Source organism: Ctenocephalides felis, unplaced genomic scaffold (genome assembly GCF_003426905.1).
Source record: "Ctenocephalides felis isolate EL2017-DRISC unplaced genomic scaffold, ASM342690v1 CF-g0.4_SCAFFOLD_01886, whole genome shotgun sequence".
NCBI classification, from domain to species: domain Eukaryota; kingdom Metazoa; phylum Arthropoda; class Insecta; order Siphonaptera; family Pulicidae; genus Ctenocephalides; species Ctenocephalides felis.
Window position 1 is genome coordinate 88,034,235 of NW_020538040.1, and position 27,338 is coordinate 88,061,572.

The 27,338-nt window shown below is 29.4% G+C and overlaps 1 protein-coding gene across 1 annotated transcript in view; it reads left to right on the forward strand.

Annotated features, from left to right (window-relative positions):
• LOC113376743 (protein sidekick) overlaps nt 1–24,493 on the forward strand; it is a 65,466-nt gene extending 40,973 nt beyond the window's left edge. The window contains exons 4-27 of the mRNA XM_026616782.1: nt 2,831–3,047; nt 5,135–5,787; nt 6,527–6,646; nt 7,120–7,275; nt 7,708–7,834; nt 7,905–8,206; nt 8,346–8,531; nt 8,669–8,847; nt 9,067–9,301; nt 9,529–9,759; nt 10,154–10,350; nt 10,448–10,657; nt 10,970–11,224; nt 11,389–11,626; nt 11,798–12,100; nt 12,191–12,587; nt 15,250–15,643; nt 16,143–16,382; nt 17,115–17,303; nt 17,376–17,532; nt 20,422–20,703; nt 22,215–22,535; nt 22,796–23,145; nt 24,251–24,493. Coding sequence (XP_026472567.1) covers nt 2,831–3,047; nt 5,135–5,787; nt 6,527–6,646; nt 7,120–7,275; nt 7,708–7,834; nt 7,905–8,206; nt 8,346–8,531; nt 8,669–8,847; nt 9,067–9,301; nt 9,529–9,759; nt 10,154–10,350; nt 10,448–10,657; nt 10,970–11,224; nt 11,389–11,626; nt 11,798–12,100; nt 12,191–12,587; nt 15,250–15,643; nt 16,143–16,382; nt 17,115–17,303; nt 17,376–17,532; nt 20,422–20,703; nt 22,215–22,535; nt 22,796–23,145; nt 24,251–24,493 — 6,182 coding nt within the window. The remainder of the gene's footprint in view (nt 1–2,830; nt 3,048–5,134; nt 5,788–6,526; nt 6,647–7,119; nt 7,276–7,707; nt 7,835–7,904; nt 8,207–8,345; nt 8,532–8,668; nt 8,848–9,066; nt 9,302–9,528; nt 9,760–10,153; nt 10,351–10,447; nt 10,658–10,969; nt 11,225–11,388; nt 11,627–11,797; nt 12,101–12,190; nt 12,588–15,249; nt 15,644–16,142; nt 16,383–17,114; nt 17,304–17,375; nt 17,533–20,421; nt 20,704–22,214; nt 22,536–22,795; nt 23,146–24,250) is intronic.
• Nucleotides 24,494–27,338: the final 2,845 nt, after the last annotated feature.

Here is a 27,338-nt window from a genome sequence, read left to right on the forward strand (position 1 = left end):
GCGAAAAGTATAAAATTAATTAAAAACTTAAATGATTTTTAACATTATTTACTCATGCAATTATAAATATGAAATAAAAATAATAAAAAAATCTGAATCGAGGTTCAAACCCCGACGCAAAAATTACAATTCCGCGACGTTAGTTAGCCACTCGGCCAATCTTCTACTGAAAGAGGAAAGCGTTGCAAGCTATGTACGCTGCGCACTGTTAAAATGCAAACTTCAATTAATTTTTATAATTAAACCGCTTTTCATAGGCCTCTAATATTTTACCACAGTCAGTTTGGTCATAAAATCTACCATTATGCCAAGTTTCATCTTAATCTTATTAGCGTATTACAGTTATTATTATTATCTCAATGATATGCAGTTGAATCTGTAGATTAAAAACTATACGATTTCATTATCTTTGTTGTGTGCGCTCTATTTTGCTTGAATATATCTTTTTTCTTACTTATCGAGAAATGATTCGTTATTCTTATCCGAATTGGTCGTCTAGCAGTATAGCCCACCTGCTTTTTCAAATCTTTGGTTAACAATTCAACTAGTGTTGCATTGCATCGTGCTTAAGGAAAATTGCTGAAACTTCATTTCCAATAACTTTTTTAAAAAAATTGAATTTTTTTATATTTTGAAAATTTTAATCTTTTTTTTTTAAATCGTGCCTCGTGGCTATTTTAAAGAAGAAACAGAAGCGCGTAAGCGCTACGTCGCAGTCCTAACGAATAAAAATTTGTATAGAACCCATAACAATGTAAACAAAATTTGTTATTGTTTTTAAAATGCCTATAAAATATCAGATACATATGTCTAATGATAATTTTTGACCGCCAAGTCTAAAAAATTCTACGCTTCTTTCTCTCGAAAACTGATATATTATTTTTGGCACTTTTGCCCCGTATCTTCGAAACGGCTGCACCTGTTTGACCAAAAACTAATAAGTACGTCTCCTTATCAGCGAAAATCGAATGTTTTTTGAATCATTTAAATCGGTTGATCCGTGTTCACTAAATCGTCGACGAAAATTTGTATCCGCACATACATACACACACATACATTTATTTTTCTAATATAAAGATATATAAAAAAATTTATTAACTTCCCGTAGGGCAAGTTATAGTAATCGCAAAAAAATCAAAAATTTTTTTTATATATCTTTACGTTTCAAAGGTTTCTGAATGTTTTGGCATACCTTAGAAAAAATGGATGTATGTGTGTGTGCGTGTGTGTATGTATGTGCGGATACAAATTTTCGTCGACGATTTCGGGAACACCGATCAACCGATTTGAATAGTTCAAAAAGCATTCGATTCGTATTGATAAGGAGACGTGCTGATTAGTTTTTGGCGAAGGCAGGTCTAGCCGTTCCGAAGATACGGGGCAAAAAGTGCCAAAAATGGTAACTCAGTTTTTAAGAGAACGGAGCGTCCGATTTTAATAATTCAAAAAACATTTTACTTGTATTGACAAGATGAAGAATTGATCAAATTTTCATGGAGGAAGGTCTAGCGGTTTCGGAGATCTAATAAAAAAAGTAAAAAAAAATGCCATTTGGCGGTCAAAAATTATTATTAGACATATGTACATCAAATTATCAGATATTTTATAAAGATTTTAACAATAAGTATAATTTTTTTTACATTCCTATGAGTTCCGTACCAATGCTTATCCGTTAGACGGCGGCGCGGCACTTACGCGCTTTGACATTTCGTCTCTATGCAGTTCAAGCAGTACGATTGCTCTGAAAAACAGTTCAGAATTTCCAAAATATGTCAAAATGGAGAAAACATTTTTTTTTTCAAAAAAATTTTTCGTTTCCAAAAAAAATTTATTTTTCAAAAAAAAAGTATTTTTTTCTCAAATTTATAATTTCTCAAAAATCTAATTTTTTCGAAGTAATTTTTTTTTTAAATGTTAATCGTTTTTAAAAAAAATAATAATTTTTGGTACGGGAAGTTTCAGCAATTTGCCTTAAGGCACGATGCCATACGCCCCGCCAGTTTTCGATTTTTTTGCAATTACTATAACTTAGCCTATAAAAAGTGTATTCTTGTAGCATCAATTTATGCGCTGTATTGATATTTCTGCTTTGTAAAATTTTGATTTTCTCCTAAGTATTTCTCCTAACATTTATGTTTATGAATTATATTAATATTTATGATTATTTGAATGCATGGTGATTTTTAATTTTTTATATAAAAATATGTCATTCGCAAAAATACAGGGAACTTTTTCTGACATGTTGCACAATATTTCTCCTTTTTTGTTTACAGCTTACCTTTCTATCCACTGCCTTTTAAAGTTCTACCATTTTACTAATTTAAAATGGTATAATTTTAACGCAATGGAATTTGTTAAACTGAACTGAACGGAATTTTCAAGTAATCATCAATAAATTATGAACATTTTTACATTTTAAGATAAGAGTATTCAGGAACATATATTGTTACTTTATCTCTGCATATTAAATAAATGATGAGTAAACGTCCAACAACATTTAGCGAATTATTTAAAATACAACGATGTACTGTGATATATATGCAATACAATATATCCTTTGTGCTTTGAATTAATTTAAATCTCGAGGCTAAACTAATAAAATAAAATTATCTGCATTATGACTTCTTTCGTACAAAGCCTCAAATATGTCAATATGTACTGAGATTTAATAACAAGTAGCTTTTAACGGTTCATGACGTCGGGTCTTTGCAATTGGTAAAACTTTACAACACAAAAATGAGCCACAAAAATATAACAAATTAAACAGGTTTTATTTGTTATAATTAATTTTCTAAATCTTATTAATTATCAAATTTACATTCGGTTTCAGATATGGGTGTTTTTGAAGATCAGATAGAGCGAACCGTGTTCGTAGAATCGGGACAAGCAGCAATTTTGGATCTACCTTTGATAGAATCACATCCTACTCCTTCTGTTACCTGGCAATCAGACATGGGATCACTACCTTATGATCACAAATTTGCTGTGACTTCCAATCATCAGTTAGTGATATTATCGGCTTCGGAAGCAGATCAAAGATCATACAGGTTTGGGTTATTTAGTTTTTGGAAAATAATGCTATATCAGCATTGTATGGGGTAATATATTTGGTCTACATAATTTTTTGTTTTCCAAAAAATGAAAATATTCGTTTGAAAATTTTATTATGGTTTTTTAACGTTAATGAATATATGCAAGTTATTTTATAAGAATATGAAAAAATTGAATTAGATAAAAAAATCTACAATTTTTATTTCTATGAATAAGATTTTCTAGAGATTTTAAATATTTAGAAATTATTTTTAAGATATAATCTAGAAATCGTATTGGATAAATACACAATTATATATTGATTTCATTTAGAATTTCCTAAGATACAATTTTTAATTTTCCGAGTTTGTTTTCACTAAAAAAATCTGATTCGCTAATTTTGTTTTCTCGACGTTTCAAGCCATTCTGAATCGAATGGGACCAAATTTGGAAAAAGTGTGTGCGTGTGTCTTTGTGTATGTGAACAGGTTTTTAAATCGACGATTTCTCAAAAACGGCTGGACCTATTTAAAAAATTTTAACGCCATTCGATATTTCTCAATGGGGACAAGGAGTTTCTTTTAAATAGCAGGAAAGTGAAAAATTCTTTGTCCACGTTTTAGGTCACAAGCCTGAATTGATTATGAAAATTCAGAAACCGCTCTATCCATTTTTTTTCAATGTATTGAAACAATTTTCTTACTTTTTTTTAATGCGAGATTGCAACTCCCTCTATACTTCCCAATTACATTAATCATTTTTAACCAGGTCGATAACTGGTCAATGGTATTTTTATGGAAGTTTTACACTGAATTTCTATTCAGATTCTCTTAAGGTATTGCAAAAGTTTTGTTTTTCATTTAAATAGTTTAATTTTATTTTTGTTAAGGGCTGCTCACCTCTAACATTTTTTAAAAGAAATTTTCTTTATTTTTTTTATCAGACACACTTTCAAAATATACAATATTTTGAATATAAAGTGTATTTTTATAATACGAGATTGAAAATACAGTAGAACCTCGATTATCCGGACTAATGGTTGTCGATGGGCATCCGGATAATCGAAAATCCGGATAATCCAGATTATGAAGAATAATGTTCTGTTTATCAAAAATAACAAATAACAGATATCAACAAAAATCGATGTTTATTAGAAAATTAACACTTACATATTTCTTACAATTACATTACATTATACATATTATATTAATCATGAGATAAAATAATTAGGTGGTACGTAAAGTATCAATGAAGAAGAAAAGTTGCTTACGAATAATTTTTTTATCGTTTTTGTAAAAACCAACAATATAGAGCTTCTTTTAAGAGTTAATTTTTCGGTCTCTTCATCATATTCCGATTTTCACTCCCCTCTTCACTATCTAACTTGCAAGTATACGAAAAGACAAAATTGAATCGGCATTCTTTTTGATATCGCTTATAGTGGATGTACCTACACCATACCTATCAGCTAATTTACGGCCTTACGGTTTCGCCTTTTTAATGATTCTATAATATTTATTTTATTTTTAAGGGATAACACCACCCTTTAAAAATGTATGTATACGTCAGAAAACACTAGTCAAATTGCAAACGAACTACATAAAGCAATAATGCCGCGTGGGGCAGCGAAACAACGGCGCGGGCGGAATATGCAAGTTCCGACGCGATTATGTCCGGATAATCACAAATCCGTATAACCGAGGTCCGGATAATCGAGGTTCTACTGTACATGTAAATTCCAATGTCAATTTTCAACTTATATAGAAATGATACATAGAACGTATTTCGTGAACTAATTTTACGTAGAACGTAGAACACATGAACAAAAAACATTTTCTATTTTGCACCATAGCACTTACATTGTATGCAATTAAATGACGTGTTCTTTACTAGTTTTACAAATAATTATAATTATTATGGTAATTATAATATCTTCGTGCGATTTTAGTTTTGTAAGTTTGAGTCAAGTAAATTTCAAAATATAAATAAATTATGTGATTTGATAAATTTTGTTTCGACTTTTAGTCGTATAAATTATTCTGTTAATTTTGGTAACTTTGATCTTCTATCGATTCTATTGAAACGTTTATTTCTGATATTGCAGAGCTCATGCAATAAACACTCAATCCGGTAAAGAAGAAAACAGTGCCTTTATTCGAGTGAATGTGACAGGCGATTACGCTTACGAAGTCGCACCCGAAATAATCATCAAACCGACCGACTTGAAGATCGTAAAAGGTCAACAACTCGCCGAACTGCAATGCATTGCAAACGCAAGACCTCTTCACGAACTCGAAACCTTATGGCTCAAAGATGGAATTTTAATTGAGAGCTCCGGGATATCTTACAATTTCAATGATCCCTGGAATCGTACGCTGGGTCTTTTGTCAGCAAACTTGACATACAGTGGTCAGTACACTTGTAACGTTCGTCTCCGAAGTGGTGGTTTCCCTACGGTAACATCTAAAGCTGATGTGGTTGTATTAGAAAAGCCTAGATTTATCAATAACATGAGAGCAGAAACTTTAGGTGATTATGGATCACAAGTCGTTTTGCCGTGTGACGTGATAGGTGAACCAATGCCTATTATTAAATGGTATAAAAATGTCCAAGAAATACAAGATAAAGGGTATGAAGTACAAGAAGATGGTTCTTTATTGATCAAAAGACTAGCTACTCACGATTCGGCCATGTTTCAATGCGTTGCTCGCAACGAGGCTGGTGAACAATCTGGATACACTTGGTTGAAAGTGAAAAGTAAGTATCAATTAATAAGGGCATTATGTGCTTTGACTTATTTTTATAGTTCTTTTATTATTAATGTTACATTATCAGTATTTTACACTTACATTGTCTAATTTATTTCGTTGTATCACGACAAAAAATTCAATGGGTTATTATTCCTATATGCAAGGAAATTGAATTCTGCAAATGATTTTTCCACATTTCATTCGGAATACTTATCATCACACAAATAATATAATCAAGTGGTTATCAAAATTTACAGTTTGTTTAAATCATATTTCCTATATATTTTACTTCACAGCAAGGTCCAGAACTAAACGAAAAACTGAACAGAGAATCGTTAGAGTCAGATCTCCCAACAAAAATATTAAGACGTTCAATTTTGAATATAGCTGTAAGAAATATTTTTCCATTCTTGAGATTTACCATGCACTTGGTTGGTTTACGCGCACAGTGTGTTAGCTTTCACTTATTTGTATCATTATTTAGATATATAATTATTTAGTGTGTTAATTAGAATTGTTATATCATTTCACATGTATAAATTTCATTTTATACTGATTTATGCCATTGTGAATGGTTGTTATTCGTGAAGATAAGTATTACTTTTAACTAGTTATTAGTTCACTGAGCACTGACGATTGATTTTTATGTAACTTAAGATGATTGCTTTCAATGCATGAGATCTTATGTTATTTATATGCAAGTTTGTGACCACGTTGATAACATTAACTTCAATCATCAATTTTAGCATCAAAGCCTATATTGGAAGTGCCACCGGAAAACGTGACTGTTCTTGATGGAAAAGATGCAACAATTTCTTGTAGGGCAGCCGGAGCCCCGGCACCTAATGTAACTTGGTATTATAATGGTAATTATTATTACTAACTTACTCTTATTAATTAATCCTATACTATTAACTTTTTTTCATTTAATTTTTGTACCGTATGAATTATATTTGTCAATAATAATTGAAGACAGTCATATGAAATATAATATGAAAACTTGTTAACATAATATTTAAATAATTTATAAATAATCGTTTAAATATATTTAATATGTTAATTAAACATAATTCAGAAGCTTGAAACAAAATTCAAGCAATTTTATATATATATATATATATATATATATATATCAATTTTTGGAAGGAAACAGAGGTAGGTTGCTATAGATTACGCGTATCAGTAAATTGCTTTAAAAGTTATAATAAATGATTTTGTATTGATATTGTGTGATTGGATGATTCATTTTATAAAAGTAGTTATTGATTATTTTATTTTAATTTTGTGTTGACAAAAGAAGATGTGTCATTTAACAGTGTGTATTTACTAACATTTATAGATGATGGACCGCTTGAAATAAATAGTCACTTGCAGCTTTTGGAATCAGGCGATTTATTAATATCAGATGTACGCGAAACTGATGCCGGTAAATATAAATGTGTTAGAGCTAATGAAGCTGGAACAGTATCGGGAGAAGCCTATCTTACTGTAATGGGTACGTAGCAACACTGTTTGTATGCTGATTTAACTTAATTTTTTATAATGCATGTTAAATTAGATGCATATAATTTGCATGGACTGTCAAAAAATTTACTTTGTCAAAATATTGATAATTTTACACTAAAAGATATTTTAAACAAACAATTTTGAAATAGACAGAAAACTTATTTTCATGAGTTGCAAACATACACTAATTGTTTCATTTTCAAAAATCTTTCAACTGTTGTTAGTGAAACATCATTTCTGTAGTGAGAATGGTGAAAGCTAAAGAATTATTTTGAATAATCTATCCGCTGAACAATTTTAAAACTGTTAAAGAATAAGTATGAATTTCAAATATTTTGTAATAGCATTTCCAAAATTTTGTTGTATCACTTCTGGTTAAGACATGCTTGATCATATATTCATAAAAAACATATTCTTTTAGTTCGAACTCAAATCATACAACCACCTGTTGATACAAACGTTCTTCTTGGACTGACAGCTACTTTGCAGTGTAAGGTTTCAAATGACCCTTCGGTTCCATATCATATAGATTGGTATCAGAATCACGAGTTAGTATTTTTGATTAGCAATTACTAATTTATTTGCAAATTACATAATGTATATTTATATTGGCTTCAGGTTAATTGTTTTCGGCAACAGTCCACGGATAAATATTCTCATTGACGGCACACTCGAAATTCAAGCAGTTCGAGCTACTGATGTTGGAGAATATTCTTGTTATGTGACGTCTCCCGGTGGTAATGAGACCAGAACAGCCAGATTGAGCGTCATAGAATTGCCATTTGCCCCGACTAATATAAAAGCTGAAAAATTGGATACATTAACTCAAAGAGCTATAAATGTTTCATGGACTCCTGGTTTTGATGGTAACAGTCCTACTAAAAACTTTATTGTTGAGAAACGGGAGGTACCAGAGCTAGGTGAGAAATGTTGTTTTAATAGCTCTTGAAATTTAGTTAACATTCAGTATAATTACAAAAAGCATGCATGAATTCAAAAAGTGTTTGTTACATAGTTGAGATTTATATTACATTATTATTGTTATTTTTTTATTTTTAGGGCCCCTACCTGACCCATTATTAAATTGGGTGACTGAATTGAGTAATGTATCTGCAAATCAAAGATGGATTTTATTGACTAATTTAAAAGCTGCTGCTGCTTATCAGTTTCGAGTTAGCACTGTAAATAGTGTAGGCGAAGGATCACCATCTGAGCCTAGCAATGTAGTTATGCTCCCTCAGGAAGGTATTAGGATTTTTCCTTCAATATTATCTATTTTTCACCAAATGAATTGTGTTATTATTATTTATATAAAAATAATTTTTCTTTTTATACTGATGAAAGATTTCTAGTTCGTCACATTTCCAATCTTTATCTTACAGCCCCTTCTGGGCCACCAGTTGGTTTCGTGGGTTCGGCGAGATCATCTTCTGAAATTATTACTCAGTGGCAACCACCTTTAGAAGAACATCGAAATGGACAAATTTTGGGATATGTTATACGTTATAGGTTATTTGGCTATAACAACAGTCCATGGACGAGCAGAAACATAACAAATGAGGTTTGTTGACAAGATGTTTTTATTTAATATAAATATTACTTATATAATTAATTAATTAGTTTTGATTTTGAAATATGTATACTATATATATATATATATATATATATATATATATATATATATATACATACTAAATACTAATTTATTACTAGCTTTATATGTATTCTGGGCATAGTAATTATTCTAGGCTTTCTATTTTAAACAAATTTTATTCAACAGGCACAAAGGAATTTTTTAATACAGGAATTGATCACTTGGAAGGACTACATAGTTCAAATCGCCGCTTATAATAACAAAGGTGTTGGTGTATTTACAGAGGGTGCAAAAATTAAAACTAAAGAAGGGGTTCCAGAATCACCTCCCACAAATGTGAAAGCAAAAGCATTGAATTCCACCTCTGTTCGAATATGGTGGAAACCTCCAGATCCTCAAAAAATTAATGGCATCAATCAAGGTTTGTTATTTAATCGTAATTTAAATTACATTAAAAATAATACTAATACAAGTAAAATTAGACATTTAATTTTTATATTATTGTTACTCAAACCTGAAGTGTTATATTTTTTTCAGTTCACTACTTTACTTCATTCGAGTTGTTACACTTTTTATTTCTGCAATGAATCAAATAGTCCTACCAATTTATTAAATCTTGTATTATGAAAATTATTATTTATATTTAAGGATATAAATTACAAGCATGGATTTCTGAAATTGAGGAGAATTCAAATGTGATTCAAGTGGAAGCTAGAATGCTAACAGTTCCTCCTAGCCTTTTTGATCCTTTAGCCGAACAATCTACTATAATGAATGGTCTGGAGAAGTTTACTGAATACAATATTACTGTATTATGTTTTACTGATCCTGGTGATGGAGTTAGAAGCAAACCAACACCTGTGAGAACCAGTGAAGACGGTATAATTTATAGATTTTTTTTATAGATACATATATGGTTTTTATGGAAATTAAATTTATTTCAAAATGTGAAGATAGCTAATTTTGCATGATTCTAATTTTACTAAATTACAGTTTATACTCAAAAGTTTAAATTGCATGATTTTGGCTTAAATGTATTGAAAGATTTATTGAATTGGATTATATTTTAACAAATAACATTTAAAAAGTTTGTTATAGATGCATTATTCGGCAAATTATCTTTTTTTTCTTTGAATCTAAAACTGGCATGATACTTTGTGTAATATTTGTATTTTTAATTTTGACAACAAAGAAATTTAATTAAAAGTAATTTATGAGATTTTGAGTTATATAAGTTACTATGTTTTATTTATGTAAAATTATTTGATTGCAGTGCCTGATGAAGTAAGTTTATTGCAATTTAATGATGTATCAGATAGGGCAGTAAATGTTGCATGGGCTCCTCCAAGGCAAGTTAATGGTATTCTAACTGGTTATCGGGTTAGATATCAAATTAAAGATACCCCAAGTACACTTAAAATTGTCAATTTGTCATCAAATGTAACAAGTCTCATGGTAACACAATTACAGGTAAAATTGTATGGAAAGTATATTATTTATAAGATTTATACTCATTAATATGGAGTAATTTTTTATCTGATTATATTTTTGTTAATTATACTTTTAGGCCACTACCCACTACTGGTTTGAGGTAACTGCTCATACTGCTAAAGGTAATGGCGTACCTCGTACTGCAACCATACAATCAGGGGTAGAACCAGTTTTGCCTGATCCACCCTACCAACTTGCTTTATCAAATATTGAAGCTTTTTCCGTTGTTTTGCAATTTACACCAGGATTTGATGGAAATTCATCTATCACCTTATGGAAAGTTGAGGTTAGTGAGCACTTGCTAATATTAGATAAGTGCAAATTAATTTTTGTAATATAAATTAATGTAATTAATAATACTTCATATTTATTAGTTCTTTTGCTCGAATAATCGGTTTATTTTTTGCATTTAATTTAATATCCTTACTTACAATTAGTTCTTATTACTTATATTTGAGCATGTCAACTTTTAATTAGTATATATTTTAATTTACAATTTCAATGCAACAAAATAAGTATTGGCATACAAAATTTAAATTGCTGTTTTAGATACAGTATAAATGTAACATTTAATTTATGTTCTTTTTTTTATTTGAAGGCACAAACTGCAAGAAACTCAACATGGTTTACTATATTTGAAGTATCAGACCCTGATGCTACCACACTTACTGTAACTGGCTTAGTTCCTTTCACTGTATATAGACTTAGACTAATAGCAAATAATGTAGTTGGACATTCGTTGCCCTCTGAGCCAAGTAAAGAGTTTCAAACTATTCAAGCACGACCTAGTCATCCTCCAAAAAATGTAACAGTGAGGGCTATGAGTGCCACAGAACTTAGAGTGAGATGGATAGTAAGTTCCAGTTACTTAATTTTTAGTTATGAATTGATTTGCCATTGTTATTAATTGCAAAACCATATCAATTCAATACTGTTTTTGTAGCACCATGCAATATAATTTTTGAAATTACTTATTAAATTATAAACTTTAAATAACATTTACCTGTATTTTTGCAGCCCTTGCAGCAAATTGAGTGGTTTGGCAATCCACGAGGTTACAATATAACATATGCTTCAATTGAACCTAATCCTGTTCCAGAAGTTCGGAGCATATTAATAGAAGATCACACTGCTAATTCACATGTTTTAGATGGTTTGGAAGAATGGACACTGTATTCTATCAGTATGCATGCTTGTAATGATGTTGGTAGCTCATTCAGTTCTCCTGCAGCTATAGAAAGAACTAGAGAAGCAGGTGTAAATTCATTTCTTTGAAATAGTTGTTTTTTTATATGAAATAGTAATTTAAAATTATAATATGTTTTAATATCTTACATTTAATTGTTTAATTGATATAATTGTTATTCTATTTTTTCTATTAAAAACAAAGCAATAGCATTTATAAACAAATTGTATCAAATTACAGTTCCATCATTTGGCCCATTAAATGTTGAAGCTAATGCAACATCTTCTACTACTATTGTTGTTAAGTGGAAAGAAGTTCCCTTAGAGCATCAGAATGGTCAAATAGAAGGGTATAAAGTTTATTATGGTGCAGGTGTCAGAGATCCTGTTCGTTACAAGCAAATATTGGATAATTCTACATTTACAACAACTTTGACTGAATTGAAAAAATATGTGCAGTACCATGTGCAAGTGCTTGCTTTCACAAGGTTGGGTGACGGTGCTTTGAGTTCTCCGCCTATAAGGATTCAAACATTTGAAGACGGTAAGCTAACAATACAAATTGCATATGCATTTCAGCTTGGTTATGTTGTTGATTGCACTACAGTATCTTACATTAATTTGTTATTTTTAGCGCCCGGAGCTCCATCCAATGTTTCATTTCCTGATGTATCTTACACAACTGCTAGAATAATTTGGGATGTTCCACAAGATCCAAATGGCGAAATACTCGCTTACAGAGTTACATATCATATGAATCTAAACCCAGAATTGAATTATTCTAGGGAATTTCCTCCATCTGATAGAACTTTTAGGGCAACTGAACTTATGGCAGAGCAATACTACATGTTTTCTGTGACAGCTCAAACAAGATTAGGATGGGGAAAAATAGCATCTGCTTTAGTGTACACTACAAATAATAGAGAGATACCACAACCTCCTTCTCTGCCTCAGATTAGTAGAAGTCAAGTACAAGCACAACAGATTACATTCAGTTGGACACCAGGTCGAGATGGATATGCTCCTTTAAGGCGAGAATAATTTTTTTATTAAAGGCTATTATAGGTCTTTTAGACGGTTTTCTACTTTTTTACTCTGTATTGTATCTTATTTTAGAATTTTCATTTACCGTTCAATCTAACAATATTTATCTTTTTTTTTGTTGAATAATCGCATGAGTTTATGGTAGTTACAAACTGTCGCAAAAATAGCGCACGTTTTAATATCAAAATATCGCTTGCTGGAACAAATGGAGATCGATACGACGTCATTTTGCCTACTTGATAACCAGCATGCTATCCAGCCGGTCAAGAAAGCAACGAAACAAGCGTCGTGTGAATAGGTCTTTACATGACATTTGTTTTCTGCATAGACCTTATATAAGGTCTATGGTTTTCTGAGCTGGCTACATAGCATGCTTGATTTTTGAGTGAGATTTGTTTTAGCTTGCTAGATTTTCAAATATGATACACCACATGACAAAATACTGCTTCCCTATTGATTCGAATGTACAAATTTATCTACAAATAGTTGGTATTGGTATTTCGCCTTGAGGCAAGTTACATGAACTTCTCGATATGTATAAATACACCTAAGTCTGTTTTTACACGGTCTTTTTGTACACGGTTTTGATATAACACGGTTTGAAAATTGAATATTTTTAAATTTTTTACACGAATTTATTCCATTTAGCGACTTGAAATTTTATGTACCTAAATTTTTTTGTCAAATTAAATATTTGCGAAGTATGTTCATTCACAAAAAAGTATTTATGAAAGAAAAAAGTCTGAAACCATCGATAGTATCGATAGTTTGCAAACACTAGCTTAAAGATTTAAGTGAATTCCCCTTTAGCGCGTACAAACAATTTTTACTGGTCAAAGCAAATGTGAATAGCACTAATTTAATTCTTGTTCTTAAAAATTATTGTTTTTCACCAATTTTAATAGGTTTTAGAGATTAGGAACGAATCACCCATTTTTGTATAAGGTCAATGTCTTTTTTTACACGTTTTTTTTTTTTACACGGATTCTTCTGGAACCAATCTCCGTGTAAAAACAGACTTAGGTGTAATCGACTTATCAGTAAAAAATAAATTAATTTATGGGTGATTGAATGTATTACGAGTGGATTTATTACACATAATTGAAAACAAACAAACTTGTTAACTCGGAGTATTTTCTGAAAGAAAATTTTCACAAATCAATAATTTTTATAATTGAGCCAGCTTCCGTATGACTTTAATGGTTCAGTATGTTTATTGAGACCAAGTACTCTATTGTTATACCAAGTAAATCGTCTAATTTTAATTTCAACAAATGTCAAAAACACTACTTATTTTCTCAAACTTGAAAAATTTTTAAAGTTAAACTACTTGTCGTAAGGCCGTAATATTGCTGTAAGTTTTATAAGACCATGATATATATTTTCAAAAAAAGTTTCATAAAAATCGGCTTAAATTTTTTTTTCAACAGTTAATTACAAGAAAACGGCTCGGTAAATTTTCAACTAAAACTAATCAGTATCATTCCCAACTAATATCTTTCGAACAGTTTTTGATTTTTTAAAATCGATTCGGCTTAAATGTGGACGAAAAGTTTAACACTTTTTTCAAAATTACAAAGAAACGGCTCGGCCGATCGTCGCACAAAACTGACAAACGATAGTCCTCATTGAGATAATCAAATGGCTTTTAAATTTCTGATACCAGTTCAGGCGTTTTTGAGCAAACGTCGATAAAAGTTCTAATTTTGACAAATGCCAAAAAACTACTAATTTTTGCAAACTTTGACGAATTTTCAAAATTAAACGGCTTATCGTAGGGCCATAATATATAGTATGATCTAGGAGACCATGATATCTATCACCAAAAAAAAAGTTCATGAACATCGCCGAAAAAAATTTTTGTTAACACTTTATTACAAGAAAACGGCCCGGCCGATCTTTACCAAAAACTAATCAGGTTGATTCCCAACCAATATCTTTCGAACGGTTTTTCAATTTTCAAGATCGATTTAGAATTGCGGGCTAAAACGTGGACGAAAAACTTTTCACTTTTCTGCTGTTTACGAAGAAACGGTTAGGCCGATCGTCGCACAAAATTGATAAACGATTGTCCTTATCGAGATACATCGAATGGCTTTTAAATTTTTGAAATTGATCCAACTGTTTTTGAGTAAACGTCGATTTACGGATTTAAATGTGTTCACGCACACACACATACTTTTTCCAAATTTGCTCTCATTTGATTCAGAATGGCTTGAAACAAAATTAGCGAATTGGATTTTTCAATGCAAACATAAACTTCTTCTTCGGGAGCAATGAAAAAAGTCTTGTGTATTTAGGGCTTTGAGCGTGCGCTATTTTTGTGGATAGATTCGTTCGTTCGAACCAATAGAGAAGCAGTATTATGTCATGTGCTTTATTATATTTGAAAATCTAGCAAGCTGAAACAAATCTCACTCAAAGCAAGCAAGTCTTCTCGCAATGTGCAAAGCAAACGGCTTGAAAAACTATCATATAATCTAGCGCCGAGATCCGCGGCAAAATCATGCATAGCTGCCAGCCCAGAAAACAATTGTTGTGTGATACTTTATTGATATATAACTTTTTAGTTATATTTGCTTTACTTTTTTATGTATCATATTTAGATATTATACTAAATATTATAATAATTGTAATTAATATAATTAGATATTATACTGTGCAACTACGAGAAAACGAAGGACCTTGGCACAGTTTGCCAGAACGTGTTAATCCTGCTGTAACATCATACACAGCTACCAATTTAAGACCGTACAGTACGTATCAGTTTCGTATCCGAGCTACTAACGACATTGGGCCTAGTGCGTATAGTACTGAGTCTATTGAAGTACGGACCTTGCCTGCAGCACCTAGTAAGGAGATTAGCAATATACGAGCTGTGCCTATAACTCCAACGAAAGTTCGCGTTGAATGGGATGTTCTTCCATATCAATATTGGAGCGGAGACAATGATACGGGAGGTTACAGAGTGCTATTTCAACCGGTTACTGATTTTCCAGCCGCTTTGCAAGCGACTCCGAAGGAAGATGTATCTGGTATTAATGTAAGTATTTCACCATTTTGTGTACATGGAAACTTATTGTTGCCTGTTTTTTCTATTTATATGTAATTCATTGAAGGTCGCCTTCAATGAGTACATTACATTCAAAATTGAGATTAATTTACCCGATAAAACTTTTTTTTTCAAAATATGGAAATAATTTTTCATCATTTTTATCATGCTTTTATGTTAAGAAAGATGTATATTTAAAATTCTTTAGCAAACTGTTCAACTCAAGCTTTAAATCTTTCATATTATATATTTTTGTCATCATTTATCATAGTAATCAACTATACAGAATTATATTATAAAATACTTTAAATGTGTGAATATGCACTCCCATAATCAGAACTCTGGCATAATTTGAAAAAAAAATTAAGTATATATTTAAATTGCTTAATTAGTTGCCATTTTTCTGTATACATTGTAAAACTCATAGTAAAACGTTTCATACTGATTATTGTGTATATTTTAATCATTTATTACAATTTTATATTTTCAGTCTGACATGTTAATTCTTTCCGATTTGACTCCTGATCGTAACTATGAAGTGATAGTAGTAGCATTTAATTCTCAAGGCTTGGGACCTCCGAGCCCTCCTATAACTGTATATGTAGGAGAAGCTGTACCTACTGGTGAACCACAAAGTATTCAGGTTCAGGCTGTCAGCAGTACAGAAGTCTTATTGAAATGGAAACCACCTAAACAAAGTATGCAGAATGGTGAACTTTTAGGATATAAGGTAATTATTTTTTATATAAGAGAATGCAGAAAAAAATTCTACTGATCTTAATTCACCAACATACTTGCACTCATTTGTAATTGATATGAAGCTGCTATGATTATATAATATGATTATATTGCTAATTACACTATTGTTCTTTTATTACTTTTGAGCAATAGGCCAAAAATTTTGGGTTTTCTTTCTATATTATACAATATGGGCAGAATGCCTTTAGAAAATAAATTTGAATATTGGTTTACAATATTAGCAGAATTCCATTGTATTCAAATCCAAATTAATTATGTAACTATTCTTGCTTTGGAAATGCACTTAATTTCTTTAAAATCTTTAGGGTATAGTTTTAGATAATGCACTCATTCGTGAAAGGTTAATTTATTGTACAAATGTGTTATAACCTGGTTATTTTATATTATATTGTTGCTGTAAAACTTTCAATTAGTTCATTGTATAGAAAATAAATATGAAAATTATCTTGATTTCATAAATATGAGGTATGCCAAATTACCTAAAAATAAAAAAAAATTGTATATAAGTATAATCTTGTAATGATATATTTTTCACTTACAATTTTTCTTATACAAAATAATTATACAATTAGCACTGGAATTTTTTGTTGCTTGTTTTTCTTTAAAAAAAAAAATTGATGTACTGTTTACTTTTGTCAAATATTTTAATATAATAGGGATTTATTATGCATCTTTATTTTTCTTTTGTTTTTGTTTATTTTAGATATTTTATTTAGTCACCGATTCACCCCAAGAGCCAGAAAACGATAAACCAATTGAGGAAGAAATAGAAGTTGTGCCTGCGACATACAGTGCACATAGTTTGGTATTTCTTGATAAATATACTGAATATAAAATACAGATTTTGGCTTTCAATCCTGCTGGTGATGGACCGCGATCATTACCAGTAACGGTAAATTTATAACTGTTAATGTGGATAATTAATCTTATTACATTTGAATCATTAAAAATGAAATATCTCTAGGTGCGAACATTGCAAGGTCTACCAGGTCCACCAATGAATTTGCAATTTACTGATATTACTATGAATAGCTTGAATGTATCTTGGGATCCACCTAAGAAAAGAAATGGTGATATTTTGGGATATATAGTAACCTATGAAACTACTGAACAAAATGAGCGTAAGTTGTATTTAAAAATTTGCTTTCTTTAATTCTTAATACAATACTTTAATGTGATTTGTATTGTATATTCAACATGTTAACAAAGGCATAGTGACTAACATTTTTCTGGTCTACATTTGCAGATTTCATTAATATATCCTGGAATATTCAATAATTTTCACCACTTTTAAGTGTTTTCTTGAAATTTATCATACATTTTTAACTATTTTACAGTTATTTTTTTAATCTGTGGATTGCTTAGAAATTTGAAACTATTTGCAAAATCTTAGTTTGCACATATTTTGGAAGAAAACTGATATTCTATTTTGTCATATAAACCTAAACGTTTTAATAATACATGTTGAGTTCCGTTATTTATAGTGGACTAATACCTAGTGAACTTTTTGAATAACAGTGTTCTTGTAAGGCTAAACATTATTGTACTGGTGGATTCTTAGTGCGCTAAGTATGAGAACTATGGCCTGGCAGGTTTCAGCCTTGCATATCATGGTCGCCGAAATCTTTGAAATTGTAATAAAAAACGAAAATTTAACTTGTTTTTGTAAGCTTCAAATTCTTATATGATTTAATTTATACATTGAGAAGTTTAACTAGTGGGGCGCATGGCATTGTCTCTTAAGGCAAATTGCTGGAACTTCTCGTACAAAAAATTATTACTTACTATTTCGAAAAAATTAGATTTTTGAGAAACTATAAATTTGACAAAAAATTACTTTTTTTTGAAAAAAAAAATTTTATTGAAAAAAAAAATGTTTTCTTTATTTTGACATAATTCTGAACTTTTTTCAAAGCAATCGTACTGCTTTAACTGCATAGAGACGAAATGTCAAAGCGCGTAAGCGCCGCGTCGCCGTCTAACCTATGAACATTGGTACGGAACCCATAGGAATGTAAACAAAATTTATACTTATTGTTAACATTTCTATAAAATATCTGATAATTTGATGTGCATATGTCTAATGATCATTTTTGACCGCCAAATGGCATTTTTTTTTACTTTTTTCATTGGCACTTTGAAACCGCTAGACCTGCCTTCATGAAAATTTGATCAATTCTTCATCTTGTCAATACAAGTAAAATGTTTTTTTGAATTATTAAAATCGGACGCTCCGTTTTCTTAAAAACTGCGTTACCATTTTTGGCACTTTTTGCCCCATATCTTCTGAACGGCTAGGCCTACCTTCGCCGAAAACTAATCAGCCTTATCAATACGAATCGAATGTTTTTTAAATTATTCAGATCGGTTGATTGGTGTTCCCGAAATCGTCGACGAAAAATTGTATCCGCACACACACACACACACACACACATTCATTTATTGTAAGATATGCCAAAATACTCAGAAACCTTTGAAACGTAAAGATATATAAAAAATTTCATTTTCGATTTTTTTGCGATTACTATAACTTGCCCTACGGGAAGTTAAAAGTCAAATTGCCAGACGAGCCGAATGGTTCACTTTTATGAGCAAGATGCATATACATTAAAATAAACTTTGTCCTATGAGGTTAAAACTTAAATGCGTGTTTGTCTAAGCAATTTCAAAAAGGTATTTGCAATGCTAGGCAATTCGGTTCCCTCACCAAGCAAGTGCAAATCAATTAGGAATTTGAAAAATAACTTTTATTTTGATGTTTTTTATTTTTATTTTAATGTTAACTATATTGATATATAAAACGAAATTTTTTTTTGCAACTTTTAATTATTAACGATTGAAAGTTGATAAAATTTGAAAATAACTCATTCAATTCAAATCTATATGTTTTAAAAACCTAGAATAATCCGGGACAAAAGACCTAAATCAATTTTTTGATATATAATTTACAATAATTTCTTCTGAATCTAGTAATTATTCAAACAGATGAGCATTGTCTTTTGTTTGTTCTTGATGGAGAAGTTTCATCTTTTTGCCTGCTAATTTTATGTTTTTGGTTTTGAACGGTCAGGCCGGAATCAATTGTTGAAAAATCTTTTTGTAATATTAAAAAAATTCTAAAATTCGTAAAAATTTAAAAATAAATATATTTTGAGCTGAGCTTTTTTTTTTTGCTTAACTATCAATTTAAGATATAGTTTTTTAGGAGTGCTTTCAATTTTTTTTTTGTTAATTTACAATTATCGATTACTTTTGTAGAAATTAGTAAAACGAGATTGTTTTCTGTGAATGTTCTGAACAAAAAATTGTAATTCTAATTTTTTTTTAAAAATCATTCATTAAGGGTTTTTTTGAAGAAGATGAGAATAACACTTCAATTTTAGAAACTTAATCGATTTTGTATACGTATTATTTGCGGGACGACCTACAAGTATATGTAAATTTAGAAAACGAGATAAAGCTTAGTTGCAAAAGATTGATCGTAGATATTTTATTTAAAATTACTGTTTAAATAGTTGTTTTTATCAATTATTATTTAAATTAAATATTTGCACTTATTTGAAAGTGATATTCCACTAATTTAAATTTTGCCCTACGAAATATGTATGATATATACAATATTATGAAAAATATTTTGAAATGATATAAGATACATTGCCATTACAAAATATCACAAAATGATACGCAATCACAATCTTAAAAAAATCATCAAATATTGCACAAAAATTTGATACAGTGTATTAATAACAAAGCATTTTATAATTTTCTAATAATATTGTATTAGATCAGGAATGTATTGATATGAAGACTTGGTCAAATAAGCAATCACACACTAAAACTATTTTAAATAACAAAGATACTGTTTCAACAGCATGCTAATACAGGAGTCGTCTAGGACATGCTAATCGAGAATCGTCTTGTGTTACTAATTTCTTGTATTTCTGTTTTGTTTATAGTACCTCGAATACCTTCAATTTAAATATAACAGACAATAATATTTATACACACAGGATTTAGCAAACAAGTGAAGCAAAAAGTATCAGAAACTTCACTAATAGTACAGAGTTTGGAGGAGGAAGTGACATATACTTTTACTGTGCGGGCTCAGACTAAAATAGATTTTGGACCAGCTATTCTGGGCAATATTACCACTGGCCCTCAGGAAGGATCACCTCTGTCGCCCAAGGAACTTACAATCACCAAAACAATATCAAGTGTTCAAATGCACTGGAGCAACAGTGCTTCTGGACGAGGGCCAATCTTAGGCTATTATATCGAAGCAAAGAGAAAGAGTTAGTATCTTGTAGATAAAATCTACATTGCTATTATTATAGTTTGATCATAAGCCACTGGACCAGTTATTATATATAAATATATACATATATTATTATATATAAATATACATATATATATACATATATATATATATATATATATATATATATATCTTATATATAAAATACTCGTGTCACAAAGTTCGTTCCCGTATTCCTCCGTAACGGCTTTACCGATTCTTACCAAATTTTATATTCATATTTAGTAGGTTTGAGAATCGGTAACAATAAGTGATAAAGGTTGTTCACCCTTAATCTTATTATTTTTTTTATAATGTGGCATTAAAAAATACATATAACCTTAATTTTGTTTAAATTATCACTAACCCCTATTTTTTTATAACCATTTTAGTAATTTAATCATGCATTTTAGTAATTTAATCCCGCATTCAGTTACTGAATATTTTTTATATAATTTTAGTTCAGATATTTGATCTTGAAAAAGAAGCTTAAATCTTACTTGAAAAAGCAATGGGAGTCAATTCTTCATTTTATTTTTTTTATATTTAAAAAATACAACTTTTTTTACTTCACAATTCTATTTATTTTTATCAAGGGTGGTCCACGACTAACATTTTAATTTAAATTTTATGACCTATTTTTTTTTATTTTAATTTTCTATAATTCGAAATTGAAAAATACATGAAACTCTCTATACTTTGAAAAACTGTTTATTTTTATCAAGGGTTTCCACCCCTAACTTTTTTTTTTAATTTTGAAATTAATTTTTTTTCAATCTTAATTTTCATAATGCGGAATTAAAAAAATGCATACAACTCGAAATTTTCTTCCTCCTTCCACAAATTCTATTTTATAATAGCCATTTTAGTAATCGAATAATTTTTCATCACGCTTTCAGTCAATGATTGTTTTTTACTGAATTTTAATTTATATTTCCTGACCTTATGATGAAGCCTGAATTTTATTTAAAAAAAAATATTTTTATTAAGGGTTGTCCACTCCTCCCATTTTTCCATTGTATAAATAGTTCCGCACACAGACAGTACATAGTTGATATATGGTTTGCATAAAGAGCAACTTTTTCAAAAAATAAAGAGATTATTAAAATTAAAGAGAATATTAAAATCTGAACATACGACAGTTTTTGATAGGAAACTAAGTACCATACAAATTTATGGCACAGCTGTAAAAATTTCCACTCTCATTTTTTTTAAATCACAAGCTGCTGCTTTCACTTATGCACCCCATAGGCAATCAGTTAGTTATTTTCATACTAAACATGTTATATTAATATTTTTTATGGTAAAACAAGGTATGCTGGGTATATATATATATATATATATATATATATATATATTGTTTTATAAATATATTGTTTTATAAATATATTTCATAGTATTGTAAATATAAGTGTATAATCAGTTGTATTAGTGTTGTTTTACACGATTTCAATCGTTCAATTTTCAAATACACATTTATATTTACATATTAAAAAAACTATTGAACAGATGAAGGTCGGTGGGAAACTGTATGGCGCACATCCAATGGTCCACTTCAGGAATTTGTTATATCATATCAAAGTCTTCTACCATCCACGTCATACAAGTTTCGTATCATCACATACAACCAGTATGGAATTAGCTATCCATTGTATTCTGAAGATTCAATTTTAACGCCATCTAAACTTTATTTGGAGTATGGATATCTTCAGCATAAACCATTCTATAGACAAAATTGGTTTATGGTGGCCTTGGCAGCAACTTCTATTGTCATTATAATCATGGTGATTGCAGTACTATGTGTGAAAAGCAAGAGTTATAAATACAAACGTAAGTGTCATTTATTTTTCTTCACATAATATTAATTTAATAAATAGTTCTTGGTAAATATCATATTTATTTCTCATAACTGATACCTTTTATTGTATTAAACTACATAACTAATCTCTATGAAAAACCCATTTTTAATTGTCTGTAGAATTAAAATATTGAAGAGTGAGTTAAAGGATAAATAAACAGCCCAAATTCTATAGAATTAAAAGATATTTTATTCAACAAATATTACACATACTTTTACTTCACAAATGTAGAAGAAGCACAAAAAACCTTGGAAGAATCAATGGCCATGGACATTGATGATAGACAGGAATTAGCTTTGGAACTATACCGTTCACGTCACAATGCGTCTACAATGTCGGGCAGCGGTGCCGGAACCTTGAGTAGGCGATTAGCTAATGGTACCTTGGGACGAAAGAGCAATAACAACAATATTCATGGAGGTGGAGTCATGAATCCGGCTCTTGGTAAATCACCTCCGAGACCAAGTCCGGCTTCAGTTGCATACCATAGTGATGAAGAAAGTCTCAAAGGCTATGACGAAAATCCTGATGATAGTAGTGTCACGGAGAAACCATCTGAAATAAGTTCATCAGAATCTCAGGTATATCATTATTGATGTTAGAGTATATAAACATTACTACACCACTTCGAGCACATATTATCTATTAACAAATTTCGTAGCAAATTTATTAAACCATTATATTACAATCTGCTTTTTGGTATTGAAAGCGAAAATAGTACATCCACTTGATGATCTTTTCTATTAGTCTAAGAGGCAGTGACCTATTTGACTAACTTATTTTCTCAGAGCTAGAAATTTTTTTAATGATATTTTATTATTGATACATTAAGAAAGTGCCGGTCTGGCAAGCATCTCGCGATTGCGTCATCATCCCTCGAGTTTTTGAAAATGTAAAAAATTTTTTTTTTTAACTTGCTTTCGCAAGACTCAAATTTTGAGGGTGCATTTTTTTAACTGTTCAGAAAGCATATGTAAAATGACAGACCATTCTGACGATTGCAAGGGTCTGCCAGACGAGTACATAATAGTCACGGCACGCAAGGGTGTGGGCGCATTGCCATACATAATCGACTAATACCCTTGTATTTGAATAATTTATACGCCATTTTGAAAACATCTGATATACCAAACTTCAACTTTGTATATCACCTTATGGCCGAGATATCATTGAAAATATGCCAAAGTAGCCCCTTTTTCAAACTCAATTTTTGGCTTAACCTTAAAAGATATCGAAAAAAAAACTACGTGATTCTACTCATATTGGCTTAGACTACATAAAGTATAGTAATATATGCTAAATAATCCTTTATTATTAGCTAAAAAGGATAAAATAATTATTCAATTAATGTTTTCGTATAGTGCGTTTTGTTTAATTACTTTCTTATTAGCGTTATTCGAAAGCCTATTGTTTTCTCTTTTAGTACTGCGAATATTGTTCAAATCAAATTTGTGGAACACATTGAAAAATTGAACAAACCAGAATCAGTACACCCGCGCGTAACGCTAATAGTAGCCCGCATAGAATTCGTTCGGTCGGAAAGCAGCGCGCGATGCGTTACGCGCGGATATACAAACTCTGGTTTCTTCAATTTTTAAATGTGTTCCACAGATTTGATTTGAACAATATTTTTATATATATATATATATATATATATATATAATATAATAAATTTTAAAATTACAGGGATCAGAGAGTGAAAATGAAAGTGTCAGGTCTGATCCGCATTCCTTTGTAAATCATTACGCAAATGTGAACGATTCTTTGAGACAATCATGGAAACGACAAAAGCCAGTTCGAAATTATTCCAGTTATACTGATTCTGAGCCGGAGGGCAGTGCTGTAGTTAGTCTCAATGGGGGTCAGATCATCATGAATAATATGGCTCGATCGAGAGCACCATTACCAGGATTTTCATCTTTTGTTTGATTTTAAATTTGACATTATTTATAACAAACACATTTATGTTTTTTTTCTAACAACGGAACTTAAAATAATAAAACTATAATTGAAAATCTCAGAATATATGTTAAATAATTTGTATAAAAAATATGATGGCCAAACAAATAACTTGATGGTCCTAGCATATAATTTCCATTCATATTTATTGGATTTAGGAGCTCTTATTATTATTATGTGAATCTCAATAGCAGATAAAAATTATTTTTTACGCGTTGTATATAGCAATTCGATAATGCAATATAATTTATGATACTATAATTAATTTTAAGCAAAAATATTTACAAACATAAAGCGAAAGACTATTAGGTAATGTGTAAATATTTGACTGATATATAAAAATATTAATTAATGCATGCGATTTATATACATGGTCAATGTTATATATTTTAAATTTAGTTTTAATTGACTAAAGCATTATTGTTACCACATTGGTTTTGACACTTCTTCAAATATGTATAATTATTTAATCAATATAATATTTTTAGAAGTACAAAAAAAAATAAAACTTGTAACCGAACTTTGTCATTTTTATGCATGTACATATATAGAACTCATACTTGTATTTCACAATTGACTTCAAATGTTTGTCTTAGTATGTGCAAAGTTTATTTTCCTTGTTTTTAATGTACCAAGTTTCTTTAAAAGTTTTATTCTTGTTTTGTAATAATTGGTGATTTAAACAACTTACAGGCATATAATGAAAAACAAGATACATGAGCAATATTTTTTCATTAGTCTTTTAAAAATAATTTGTTCACAAGGAGAATCTGAACTTAGAAGAATTATAGCAACAAAGTATATATTAATGTATCTTAATACTACATATTAAAGTTTCTGCTTCAAGAATTTTAATTCAATTATATTCCATGAAACTAGTTTTACTGCCAAAGTGTTTGTGTTATTGGTCAGGGATTTGTACATTAACATAAAAGGTTTTTGTGTAAATTAAATGATTATATTGATGGATTTAATCATAATTGCATATTTGAAAAATTCAAACTTTAGAAATTTTTAGACATTTAAGTGAATTGTAATAATAATATATTGTTACTAAAGACTGTATAAAGGGATATTATTTGTTGATATATTCAAATAATATTTCATATGTTTTTAATAAGTTGTTAAATAGCCATAACCATTTTGTAAAGTATTTGTTCCTTTTGGGTTTATGTTGGTTTCAAATTTGTGTGTGTTTTAGTTTGGGTATGCTGATGTAAAATTTAATTACCACAATATATTTTGTATAATAATGAATGTTAATTGACCTTACTTACTCCAGTAACAATACAAACATAACGCAATTGCTCATAAGCCCATAATTAAATTCTATTAAAGAAAGCAAATATAAATATTTAATTCGACACAAGGAATTTAAGTGTTAAAATTTTCTATATATATAATGAATAATTGCAAAGCAGAGAATTTTTCTCAAGACTAATTTCTTATTGCTGTCACTGAAAATTTAATTTTTAAAGTTTCATAATTATTAAACGAACAGAGTTTTGTTTAATGAATGGCTGGAAACATTTTTCACACATGTCAGATAATTTGTTTTATATTATCTGACAATTATATAGATAAATAGAAATAGATCATATGTTTGCATGTGAATTTATGTTTGATTATTTCCAAAGTATTCGAATTATCTATGTTAATATAAGTGATAGTTTTAGGACAAAAGTTTTGATATAAAATTAAGTTCAATAGTTAACAATTTTATATTTTCGAATATCAACAATAATTAATTAAAATTGGCTAAATAATCTATGTGGCCTGGAAACTATATCTGTATATATCTGCCTAATATTAAGATTTATAATATTGTTAGTGTAAGATTTACACACTCACACACACATATACATATATATATATATATATATATATATATATATATATATATATATATATATATATATATATATATATATATATATATATATATATATATATATATATACATTTATATTTATATATATATATATACATATATATTTATATATATATTATATATATATATATATATATATATATATATATATAGGTTCTTTTAGGGTGATACATCAAAGAATTTTTTTTGATGTATCACCCTGAAAGAACTTACTCATATATCTCGACATCAAAATTAACTACTAAATCACACACACACACACAGACATAGCATCGATAACATAAAACAAGCATTTTAAAAAATTAATATCATTGGAAAAATTAGCTTATCCTAGTGTTAAAAAACAGAAAAGATAATAATCTATGGTTACTTGTACATGTACTTAAATACTTCTATACTTGAACCACACTGCCATGAAGTAATGTTAATGTTATGATTAATTTGAGCAATCTTAATTTTTATATATGTGATCTGTATAGTAGAAATATAATTAGATATATTGATACAAAATAAATATAATTGTATTATTTAAGTATATTTAGAACTTTATATTTTGAACATAACACTATTTTGTCTACACAACATGGCTAGCTTTTCATTTTTAACTTCCTGTAGATTTTTGACCTTTTGTCGACATTTTCTCGACAACAAATGTGAAAATTTCAAATATTTAAAAGCCATTTAATGTATCTCAATAAAAGCTAGCGTTTGTCAGCTTTACTCGATCAGCTAAGCCGTTTTTTCTTAACTGTTGAAATTTTTTTTATGGTAATATTTTTATGTTGATAGATATCATGGACCTAAAAAACATACTAAAATATTTCGGCTCTTCGACAAGTGGTTTTATTTTAAAAACTCATCAATTGTTGAAAAAATATGATGTCAAAATTTGTCTCAAAAGTCGCTTTTGTGATATAATAAGTC